A 12,925-nucleotide genomic window follows, 5' to 3' on the forward strand; every position below is an offset into this window, starting at 1 on the left:
GGCTTCTAAATCTGACACAGATTTAAAAGAATCAGCAGCAGAACATAGGGGGGAGTGACGAATATGACATCTGGTCATGATTCTTTAAAATCCACCACCAAACTTTTTGATATTTTCAGTGTCAGAGAAGAAACTTTTTTTTGACTAGAGGCATTTTTTCGGGAATACGGTGGGTCACGGGATTCCTGTAACATTCCAGTGGGATTGGAGTCAATTCCGGGACAGCAAAAAAAGGCAACTGGAGCGGGCAGGACAGGAATCATAATGACAACAGGTATATATATAAATATGCAGTTCTAATATAAAAAAAAAACCACAATAACAGGATGGAGGAGGAGTCTTTTCTGGGAGTGGGATGGGACAGGAGTGAAAGTCCACTGCTGTGTCACACTCTGATGTGTGAAGACACAAGTTCCAATAAAACAGCAAAGGATCCTATAGTACCTACTCTGAAATCCTATCTTGCGATAAGCGCTTCAAGCCACATACATCACATTAGGAGTGTATGTGTGTGATCTACTGTCTGTGATCTACTGTTTGTGACGTCCCGTGTGTCTTCTCCCTCCTGTCCGTACCGGGCTCGTGTTGCAGGTGCTGAGTGGGAAGCTTATCATCGCTCCTGCCGAGAGGAGACACTCTGGAGCGTACGTGTGTGAGGCCAGCAACACCGCGGGAGTGAGGCAGAGCCGGGCGGCTCGGCTCTCTGTGCTCGGTGAGACAGCATTCCCATCACTACTTGTCACAGCTTTAACAGTTTTGAATTCGGCCCCATGTTTTTACTGCAAACAAAACTGCACACAGATACAGTACAGTACACTGACTGTACCGTACATTACCATACAGTACCGTACTGTATGGTGCAATACACCGTACAGTACAGCACAGTACAGTACAGTAACGTACCTTACAGTACAGTACAGCAACGTACAGTACAGTACAGTAACGTACCTTACAGTACAGTACAGCAACGTACAGTACGGTACAGTAACGTACCGTACTGTACAGTGCAGTACATCATACTGTACCGTGGACTACATCCTACAGTACAGTACAGTACACATACGGTACCGTGCATACGATGTACTGTACTGTACTGTACGGTACAGGACAGTGTACCGTACAGTACACCGTACGGTACACTGGACCATACAGTCCAGTACAGTACAGTACAATACATTGCAGTACATCGTACCGTGCTGTACAGGACAGTATACCGTACAGTACACCGTACCATACAGTCCAATACAGTACAGTACAGTACATTGTACCGTACAAGGCAGTGTACCGAACAATACACCGTACAGTACACCGTACCATACACTGTACCATACAGTACAGTACAGTACAGTACATCGTACCGTACCATACAGGACAGTGTACCGAACAGTACACCGTACCATACAGTACAGTACAGTACTGAGTTTCCCTTCTCTTGTGCTGCAGCCAAGCCTGTGTTGGTGCTGAAGCCAGAAAACGTGTCTGTGAGAGTGGGGGAGTCTGCCCAATTCTACTGCCAAGCTAAAGGTGACCCCCCCCCTGCTGTGGTCTGGAGCAGTGAGCAGGGGCCGCTGCCCAACGGCAGGTAACACCTGATCAATGTTGATTTATGAACTTAGTGTAACGTGCAGAAAACACAGACATATTTGATACACAGTGCCAACTTATTATTCTTATTTCTTATTCCTATAGAAATTCAAATAAAAACAATATATATGACTGTCCTCGACTTAAGAAATTCTTGTTGACTTAATAGCTACAGTATATGAATTTATCAACTAATTGAATAGTTCATTTAATCGACAGATCTGTAAAACTGAGTTTCTTTACAAATAATCATGCAAAAGCAGCACTTTAGATCTTGTGTTTACCAGAGATGTTTCTTACTAAATCATTCAGCATGAAAAAAGTATAAAAAATTACTAATCAACGAAAGAAATCTCAGTCGACTGAAACTAATCGACTAAAAGGGGGCAGCACTAATAAAAAGAGTGACTTCAGACTTTTCTGGTTTGACAGGTAGTCTGCACCTATTGAGCTGGAAGATTGAGCCGTTAGCTTCTGATTAACGGCTCAAACACCTCCAAATGGCCTTGCCAATCATCCCATTACATATCACACACTAAGCGTATTTTACCTTAGCTTGTCACTAAGCTGCCATTAAGTTTCCTCGGGGCTTCTTTCTTTCCTGACATGGTTGTAAATGAAACCAACTCGATATCTGCTAAATTACCATCACAAGATCCGAGGGACAGTACATGTGAAAACTAACGGCTCTACATGTGTGTATAGGTATCTTGTAAACCCAGACCAGACTCTCCAGATCCACTATGTGACAGCCCAAGATGCTGGGAAGTACACCTGCTCTGCTGCCAACGATGTAGGCGTGGTCACTGCCAGCGCACAGCTGCTAGTTGAAGGTAAGATGGTGTCTGAACAAGCCGGGGTTCTTGGATCACAGACTGTTTTTCACTTGACAGTTTTGTGGCGTGCCGGCTGACTCAGGGCTGTACCTCAGTTTTGAGGTAGGAGCTGTTTATACCAGTAATCTGAATAATGCTGTCTGGCAGAAGGAAGCGTGACGTATCGCTAACTCAAAAAGCACTTTCGGGTAGACAAATGGCTGTTGATTTGAATTGCAGAGATATGTGACATTGGCAAACTTGTTTATTTCTGTTGTCATTTTCAGCCTTAACTGTAACGTTTGAAGATATGCAGTGTCTGAGATCCGTGGTCTCTGCTGTGCTTATCCTATGTTGCTTTGCTAGCGTCTTTGATAAACCAAATCTAGCGTTAGGAACAACAACATGTCACCACCGGCCAGACCGACTGCTAGTTTGGGTGATGTCATTTTCTTTAGTCTGTGGCCCAACAGGTACATTAGCTTTCCAAGCTAACGTTAGTCAAAGTGTTGACATATGAAAGCATCAGACATGCATTTTAGATGAAGGAGATGAGAGTATATCCAGGTGCTCTTCGTCCCCGTTTGCTCAGCGCTGTTAAATTGTATGTACGGGACGCAGGAGTTTTCTACCTGGAAGTCATTGTAAACAAACATTGTGATTGGGTCTGTAGATGGGAGCATTGCAGCATATGCATACAAGTAATTTTTTATACAAAATGCCCCTTATTTAGGATAGCCTTACTCGAATTACCCGGAGGACAAAACTCAGAGGACAAATAAACGCCAATATGCTGCTAGCCAACAATCTCCTCTGGAGATTTACAAACATCAAATTTGCTTTAAATATTTTTGTGAGTTATATACATATGTATGTATATATATATATAGATATATCTATATATATATATATATATATATATATATATATATACTACCGGTCAAAAGTTTGGGGTCACTTGATCACTTGAATCAGTTGCATTGTTTTTTTAACCAGGGCAGCAGTTTTCAAATTACATTATGTGCTTACATAATTGCAAAAGGGTTCTCCAATGTTTTCTCAGGTAGCCTTTTAAAATGATATCAGATTAGTAAACAGAATGTGCTTTTGGAACGTTGGATGAATGGTTGCTGATAATGGACAATGTAGATATTGCATTAAAGATCAGCCACCACTCAGATCAGCTGGTATTCTGTCTATAATGGAGTGGAATGGAAATTTTGAAGTGACTCCAAACTTTTGACCGGTAAAATATATATATATAATGTTATTGGTTTTTTTTGGTTTTTTTTTATAAATCCTGACCTGTACGCCATCCTTAAAAATATTAAAACGTGTGTTTCCAGAGGCTACCAGCACTACACAGAGAGACCTCCACAAAGAGCTGTCAGCGCTGCGAGTTGCTCTGGAAAATGTTACCATCATGGCCCCAGGGTCTGATATCTCACAAGTACAATGGAAGGTATGGGTGAGCTGAATCCGAGAGTTTCAGATAATGCATTGAGTATTTCAGGTGTACGATCCATGTTTTGTTTCCTCTGTGAGCAGCTCCAGTCGCTGCCCACCCAGCCTCATTACCTGGATGGCTTCGAGGTTCTCTATCGCTCTCTGCTCCCTGCCAGCTCGGACTGGGCAGCCAAGAAGGTGACGTTGCCCAACTTCCAGGCTCCGGTGGGCCCCTTAAAGAGAGGCTACAAGTACGAGTTCAAAGTCCGTCCCTACGGCAGCAACTTGTATGGGAGGGAGAGCAACACTCGGCACCTCAGAGTCCCTGAGACAGGTGAGGAATGGTTTGATTCAAGAACATGTGTGTCCTTTCTTTTGCTTTTTTAATACTTCCATGTATTTTATTAAACTTGAATGTACAGTACAGCCATGTTTAGAAGATAACTGTAATCTCTCCACCCTCTTATGTAGTGCCCAGTGCCTCTCCACTGGCTGTGTCCATAACAGTGAGCCGTGAGCAGAATAACACCGTCCATTTGAGCTGGGAGCCTCCTCCTCATGAGACCCACAACGGTATCATACAGGGTTACCAGGTAACCACTGGAGAACACTTCCTGACACTCACACCTCAGGGTTTCCCACCAGAAAAGTTAAGTTTTTTGCTTTTTTTCACGATGGCCTGTATCGGGCCAGTCCCAGACTGATGCCAGCATTCATTAGTTTCTGTGATAACAGAATCATGGAAGGAATTGCGAAATTGACAATTTCAAAAGGCTAAACACAAATAACATAGGGCACTACAGTAAGTCAGTGCTAAAGGCTAACTGGAGATTTGAAAATGTGACTACTTAAACTTATTAACAGATGTATACCCACTCTGTCGTTCTCTGGGACATGTTTTCATGCTAATCGAATGTGTTTGTAGCTTGAAACAAGCTAGCGTGGACCGCTGATTAGCTTACAACGCTAGTATTCGGGGCACAGGGAAAGTAAAAACAAATCGCTAATTTGTACCACTAAAAAGGCTCAAAATATCACCAAACTTCAACGGTAGCATAAAGAGGGTCCCTAAATGTTAACCAAAGCATTGAGAACTTTGTAAGTGTACAGACAGTTTATTGAAAAGATAGATTATAAAGACACTCGCGTTCATGTTTACATGCCGCCGCCGTCTTGAAAACCAGTCTGGCGATGCAAACTAAAATCAAAAGCAATTTGCTCAATATATCTGAAATAATCGCACTCTGCATAACTTGTCTAGTGTACCTACTCAGTGGATAACTGTCCATCTGGTCCCTCCAGTCTGGGTCGCCGTCTCCAATTTATTTTCGGGACATGTTTATCAGAGAGGGAAAATCTTCAGACTGTAAAAAACACTGCGTCTGTTGGGTGTCGCGACGTAACAGGTCCCACTCCTTGCAACACAACCACTCCTGTTCGGTGGCCATAGCTTCACAATGTCTGCAGGCACACCACCAGTTTCCCGAAGTACGAGGCTGTGTTGTGCCATTGACTACCGGTAGCTCTCTCTCTCTCGTAGCCCTTTCACGGAGCTCCCGCAGTTCTGTCTCTCTGTCTGTACACTTACAATGTTCTCAATGCTTCGGCTAACATTTAGGGACCCTCATTATGCTACTGTTGAAGTTTGGTGATATTTTGAGCCTTTTTAGTGGTACAAAATAACGATTTGTTTTTACGTTCCCTGTGCCCCGAATACTAGCATTGTAAGCTAATCAGCGGTCCGTGCTAGCTTCTTTCAAGCTACAAACACATTCAATTAGCATGAAAACATGTCCCAGAGAGCGACAGAGTGGGTACACATCTGTTATTAACCCCTAGGTTCGTTTTGCGCCGGAATTGTCCTTTAAGTTTCCAACCAAGCAGCTCCACTGCAACTGTAGTTCAAAAAAGCTATAGTGTGTAGTTTCTGTCGCCCCCATGAGGAATTCTAAATAATGACAACAAAACTGTCGATGCGTCCACATGATACAAGCCTTCCGTGATCATGCACTCCTCCACGCAGTTGCTAGTAGCCAAGGAGGACTTGGAGGATTAAAAACACATGATGGACTCTTCAGAAGAGGTCATTATCTTCACTTGAGTTTCTGCGCGGGAAAGTCACCGGACGACACAATCTTCTGAACATAGTCATACTGAGAAATCCAGAGAGAGTTGTGTGGAGCTGATAGTCTTAATTAGCTTTGTAGCCAGTCATTTGGAAATGGCTTGAATTTAACGGACGTTCATAATATCAAAAAGTTACACACTAAAGCTTTAAAAACAGATACAAAAATAATTATTCCCAGAGACTTAGGGAGGCAATTTAGGCCCGGTGGGCCAACACGCTTGCAATACACAGGGAAACCCTGCATCTAGTATGCTCTTAGAACTACATCCAGGAAACATAATCCCTTACAGTACATGCTACCTGTGTGCACAGAGTACTGTGAGAGCTGTAGTACTTGATGTTTCCCCAGGTGTGGTGTGTGGAGTCTGAGGAGCAGCAGTACCAAAACTGGACAGTGGATAGTGGCCAACACAAGCTTGATATATCTGCTCTGAGTCCAGGGAAACGGTACTGGATCACCATAGCTGCTGTCAACGGAGCTGGAGTGGGAGTGCTGAGTGACCCTCATGGATTTGTCATCAGTGAGCAAAAGGGCACTTGAGGGAAATGTAGCTGTTAACCCTGTAAAGCCCAAATATATATTTGGTTTACCTTTCAGATGTTGTTGCAGACCTCTGTTGCAGATATCACAGGGTTTTCAAATATTTCTTACATTGTAGTAAGTTTTTTATGAAAATATCGTAATGTTGCAACGTTGCTAGTTGGGAGCAGCATTTCTGTATTTGTTACTCACATTGTCTGAACAAATATACAGAGCAACGAAGGGTTCCTTTGCAGGGTTGATTGCTTATTTAGCCCCATAACAGTATATATCATGAATAATAATCACAATAACAGTCATATTCTTTTATGAATAGTCATTTTTTTTGCATCATCGCTTTTATCCGGACCAGAAAAATCTGTATCTGATAAGAACTTTCAGCCAGTGATGGCCTACCTGGCATGATGCGTTTGGTTAAAGGTGCCTGTATTGTCATTTCTAAGCATTCACAGAGAAGCAAAATTTGTCTTCTTCATTTAACCTATCCTATAGGCCTACACAGGAGCAGTAGGCCGCCATAGGCACCCGGGGGACCACCTCCACTTCTTTTGGCCAGGGGCACTAACCTAAATTACTTAACATACGTGTTTATGGTGGTGGGAGGAGGCCTAGTCTATATCGAGCGTTTCATTTGGATTGTTCAGGTGCCGCTGGAAATTCCGCCGTCCCTCTTTTCGGCAGGATGTCCGTCCCCTTCCTCTCTCTTTGTGTTGCCGTTCTAACCTCTGGTGGATTTCTGAGGACTATGGTTAACTGCTCCTCAGATCTCTGCAGGGTAAATCCAGACAGCTAGCTAGACTTCCTGTCCAATCTGAGTTTTCTGTTGCACGACTAAAACTACTTTTAAACGCACCACCAAAACAAGTTCCTTCCTGAGGCTATTTTGCAGCGGCATCGTCATTGACCGGGGCTTAGCTCCACCCAAAACAATTGTGATTGGTTTAAAGAAATGCCAATAAACCAGAGCACGTTTTTCTCCCATCCCGGAATGCTGTGTGGACTAGCCAGACCCTGGCGATGCGAGACTAGAGGATGCCGAACCATGGATGGAACCCAGTACTCAGCCTATATGCTGTGAGGCGACCGTTCCACGTGGTCGGGGCGCGATGTCCACATAATCACCAGCTGGGCAGTCTTTGTCCACGTCACCGGTATCTTCATCTCGCGCTTCGTCACTTCCATCAGTGTCGTCTCATTCCATCCCAAAAACCCTCTCACCATTTTGGATGTCATCAATCACATCCTGCACAATGATTTTAAAAAAAAAACTCTCTTTGCTGCTGGCATCCTGGAATGGAAAAAGAAAAATATATGTGTAAATAGCACATATGAGTATTATATGTAAGCAGATAACCTTAAGGAATAGATAGAAAACCTGTTTGTTCCTCATGCAACAAGCAGATATTTGGGCAAACAAACAAAGGCTTGTAAAAAGCCCAGGATCAGCATTTAATCAATTCTGGTTTAAACACATGTAGAACTTAGTCATAGCGAATCATCAAAGACATTATGATTCTATTAGTATTTTGTCTCCACATGTCCACATGTAATGTGTCAGGTGCACATGCTATTTTGACTACCAAACTAAAACTAACATTTTTAAAAATTGCAACACAGACATAACACGTTCAAAATCACATTGGATATATTCCACAATAACTAGACATTGGAATAATCACAATATATATATATATATATATATATATATATATATATATATATATATATATATATATATATATATATATATATATATATATATAAGGCATTTTAACTTACTTGAATCGCGACAAATCCAGTCCAATAAAACAAAGAGATGCTCTTGAAGGAAAGTGTGCAGGTCGAGTGAATTCATGGCCACATGGCCAGACCCATAAACACATTTACTATCCAATAGCATTGCGAGGATAAACAATCAAATTGACTATGTAAATGTAAAAATTTTTAAGGATAGCTAAAGATGATGTATGTGTAATTTAGCAACTGTGGGCTTTACAAGGTTTGATTTCTGCATTAGGACGGTGCACAGATCAAATGCAGTGTATAATCCAACCACATTACAGAAGAGAAGCTATCATGACTTCATATCTGACTTCTTCTGCTTCTCTATTTGCTTCTCAGGCCCACAAATTCCCGGTCCCCCCGGGTCAGACAGCCAGATGCAGGATCTGTCCCGGGTCCTGGCCCTGCTTCAGGACCCGGTGTTGATTGGCAGCGTCGGTGCCATCCTGTGGTGCCTTCTGATGGTCGCGGCCGTGTACCTCTTCAGGCGCCACGGCAGGACAGGCCAGCTGATCCCAGGACACGGCAGGGCTAAAGGTGTGTATCAGAATCAGAAAATGTGTATTGCCAGGTAAGTAGCACTTACTAGGAATTTTTTTGCTATTTATTATAATTTGCTTTAGTTTGGTGCTTACATAAAACACATTTAAACATGAATATCAAATAAACAAACAATGGTAATTTATAATAATGGTACATGAATGATCATGAATTCATGTATGACGTCGTGCTTGAAAAAGCATGAATTCATTCATGTAGTACTTGATGAACTATCAGTAATGTACAGGGATTAATAGTATCTCATGCATGACATGCAGGAACAATACGTTAATTAATGCATCAATATAGGTATTTCAATCATCATGATTTCTGAATATTGATGATGTTCATGTAGTAGTAGTTGAAGTGACAGACTAAAGAAACTGAATTGTAGTGTTGTAATCATGATTGACTAAACTTCATAACTTCTTCATAACTTCATCATGTTTGTGGCCCTTCAGATAAAAGTGCTGACCTGGTCCATCCAAACGATAAATACACAACCAAATAACACATACATATATTTCTTTTTTTATTTAACCTTTATTTAACCAGGTAGGCCGATTGGGAACAAATTCTCATTTGCAACGACGACCTGGCCAAGACAAGGCATAAAACGTGCGAGACAACATGAAGTTATGCAAATTACGTTAAGAAAATACGCAAAATATAAACATACAAAATACAACAAAGAGTCTATGAAAAAATACAGATCAAATATAAATACTGAGTGTAGTACAGAATCTGTAAACAGTTTGTGCAAATGGAATTGTCCAAGAACTTTAAATAGATATGAAACAAATATGACAGCAGTGCAGGTAAGAATGTGCCACTATGCATTGGAGCTTAAGAGATAATTAAGTGAACGTGTGCAATACTGCATAAATGATGGAAATAAGTGAACACATATAACTAAACATTAAGAAAGAAAAAAAGAGGCTGCATGGATTAGGGCAGGATATGCAAAAAATATTTGAGGGATGTCCAAAAGTTCACACAGATTCACCACCAACCATATGTAAAGGTGCTCCGTATCAAACAAACTGAATCTCAGGGCCGCAGGTCGGAGTCGAACCCGCGGCCGCTGCGCCAAGGAGTAAACCTCGTTTAAAATAATATATTACTGTTTATCCATACATCCATTTTCATCCATCTGCCCCAGTTTAATATGCAACCAAATGTGTATACGATATATGTAGTAGGGGGTCCCTGCTCTGTCTGTCTTTCAGCTAAGGGGTCCTTGGCCTAAAATGGTTGAAGACCCCTGCTGTAGATTAAACTAGCCAACAGTACATAAAGAAATAAAAATGAGCACAACCTCAAACATCTACAGCAGTAAAATGCTACATACTGTACACATGAATGCAGCAGGAATATTAATCCAGAAACATCAGATAGAAAAGGAAAACACTGACAGGGAACATTTTACTGCACAATATATGCTTTTACTTCAAGTACTTTAATAATTTTTGCTGATAATACTTATGTACTTTTTCTTAAAGGTGCCCTGCCACACAAAACCGTTTTTACTTGCATTTTTTGAAATATGTTAGGTCCATATGTATTTGTGTTATGTGGTGAATGTGAAAATGAACTGCTACCTCCTCTGTCAGCTCTAGCCACTGAACAGAAATAAGCGGAGAAATCAGGCCAATTACAAAAGCTGGTCAGTCTGACATCATGTTACCTGAGCTCATTACTATTCATGAGCTCACCCAGTTGCACTGGGTAAAGGATGCTGATAGCCAGGCTCTCATTGGCTAGCTATTAGCCAATCAGAGTCAAGCAACTTAGCTCATTGAATATTAATGAGAACTGGCATAAATTGAGCTGAGTCTTCCTGCAGGCTTTCTATACCACGCTAGAATGGCTTGAAACAAGGTAACCAAGGCATTTCTTTCCACAAAAAATGTTACAGAGTCCATGGTAGAACTTCAGACATTACCACAAAGTAATGAAATATGTGTGGCAGGGCACCTTTAAGTAAGTCAATGATCTGAATACCTCCTTCGCTACTGTATAAAACTGTAATTGTATACTTTTGTGTATGTTTCTTTCTTAGGTTTGCACAGACCAGCCAGTGAAGATCTCATCATAAAACACAGGTAAAGTGGAAAGCATTGGCACAGCTTGGTGATTATACATATTAGGGCTACACGATCTGAGGAAGATGTGCGAAATGCGATAACGATAAGACTTGCAATTAATAAACAGATATTAATGATTACTCAGTTCTGCATTTCTGCTGCTTTTAGTATTCTGCTAAAACACATTCCTTGTTGAATTTAAAACAAACAAAAGACTTTTTGAATTGAACATAAAAGGCAGCACTAAAAAAAGAATGAGTTACATTATAAAGTGCAGTTTTCTGCGGATATTTTCTTTCAACTAACACAAAAAATATCTTAGTGTCTATCGCGATATGTCGCAGCCTTTCGCGATGTGTTTATTGCGCCTGTTGATATTGCGATGACGATTAAAAAACGATATATTGTGCAGCCAACATGGTTTAGTGTCAAATGCAAACACTCTATAGTCAAACCAATAAACCCCAAACTGCTAAAACTAAATGTGCTTTCATGATATTTTATGTCAGTACATTCAATTTGATACTTCTGATGCCAACCTGGGATTCACTTACACCAATGGGAAGCACAGTAGAAACACTTATCTTTGTAGTTTTAGCTTTTATAATTTGAATTCCGATGGAATGAATCGACTCATTAGTATTTGTACTAGAGAGACAATACTCAAACGTTATAAAACTTCTCAAATCCTTTCCCTGTGCTGCCTCGTGTGCAGGATGGCAGCTTCAGACTACCCGTGGGCCTCTGGAGCCTGGAGACCTTCCTTCAACCACAAGTACCAGGACTTATGGGCCCAAGGCCAGAAACACCCAGGGATCAGGGGCGCCAGTGAGTATCCATTGGTATATGAATAGTGTTCAAATGATTCCTGGCTGAATTGGTCCTTTAACACTTGTCCTTGACACACATGCTAAACTTTATATAAATGCTAGTCTGTCCAACTGAGGGTAAAATGGGTCATTTAGTTGATTTGGTTAGCTGGAGTTAGACTTTGGGGTGCTTTCACCTCTATCTCCACAGCAACAGGCTTTTGTATGATCTCAAAAGCTTAACTCATAATAAAAATCCATCTGCTTCATTGTCAGCTGTGTGAGCAATGTATAGCCTATATTTATACAAGATCAGTTGGTAACCATGGTAACACCAATGCATTTCAGTATGTGAGTGCAATTCTCCATAAGCAGTTAAAACAGAGGTAGGTGTGAGCTTGTGCCCTGCTCACTTTACATTAGTGGCCACTCCTCTCGTAATATTACTGCACAAAATGCTTTTTGTCCCTTTCTAAGTGTTTATAATAGTGATGGCCAAATGAAGCCTCAAGAAGCTTCCTGTACCATTTTCTTTATTTATTCACCACTAGATGGTGCTCTCTGTACATATAGAAAGATAAATACATCCGTAATGCACAGTGACGTGCTGCCATCAGTCTCCAGGATTGGATTTGCCCAACCTGGGTCTGTGTAGCTGATGATGCAGGATGACATTATCAAAACTGTCCAATCAGTGAGTCCCCTGTCAGTCCAAATGACTCAATTCTCATGATTGGTTCATAATAAGCCAGTGTGAACACGGAACAGACCAGAACAAAAAGGCAACAATGTATCTTTTTCTTCCAAATGAACTGTACTAGAGATGTGAAAGACACTGACCCTTCATTTCACAATTTCTGATGAATATCCTCTGGAGTAGAGCTGCAAATATTAATCGAATAATCGATTAGTTGTCAACGATTAAATTAATCGCCAACTATATTGATGATCGATTAATCGGTTTGAGTAATTTTTTATGAAAAAAAGTAAGAATTCTTTGATGTCAGCTTGTTAAATGTGAATATGTTCTAGTTTCTTCTCTCCTCTGTGACAGTAAACTAAATATCTTTGAGAAACAAGACATTTGAGGACGTCATCTTGGCTTTGGGAAACACTGATCCCCATTTTTCGCCATTTTCTGATATTGTAGACCAAACAACTAATCGTTTAATCGAGAAAATAATCAAGAGATT

The 12,925-nt window shown here is 41.0% G+C and overlaps 1 protein-coding gene across 4 annotated transcripts in view; it reads left to right on the plus strand.

Annotated features, from left to right (window-relative positions):
• robo4 (roundabout, axon guidance receptor, homolog 4 (Drosophila)) overlaps positions 1-12,925 on the plus strand; it is a 53,399-nt gene that overhangs the window by 26,525 nt on the left and 13,949 nt on the right. For all 4 annotated transcript variants that reach the window (XM_031310948.2, XM_031310945.2, XM_031310946.2 and 1 more), the window contains 10 exons: positions 592-712; positions 1,444-1,582; positions 2,290-2,417; positions 3,746-3,861; positions 3,948-4,179; positions 4,317-4,438; positions 6,323-6,494; positions 8,636-8,833; positions 10,899-10,941; positions 11,639-11,751. In XM_031310948.2, the coding sequence (XP_031166808.1) occupies positions 592-712; positions 1,444-1,582; positions 2,290-2,417; positions 3,746-3,861; positions 3,948-4,179; positions 4,317-4,438; positions 6,323-6,494; positions 8,636-8,833; positions 10,899-10,941; positions 11,639-11,751 (1,384 nt within the window). The remainder of the gene's footprint in view (positions 1-591; positions 713-1,443; positions 1,583-2,289; positions 2,418-3,745; positions 3,862-3,947; positions 4,180-4,316; positions 4,439-6,322; positions 6,495-8,635; positions 8,834-10,898; positions 10,942-11,638; positions 11,752-12,925) is intronic.

Source organism: Sander lucioperca, chromosome 13 (genome assembly GCF_008315115.2).
Source record: "Sander lucioperca isolate FBNREF2018 chromosome 13, SLUC_FBN_1.2, whole genome shotgun sequence".
NCBI lineage: Eukaryota > Metazoa > Chordata > Actinopteri > Perciformes > Percidae > Sander > Sander lucioperca.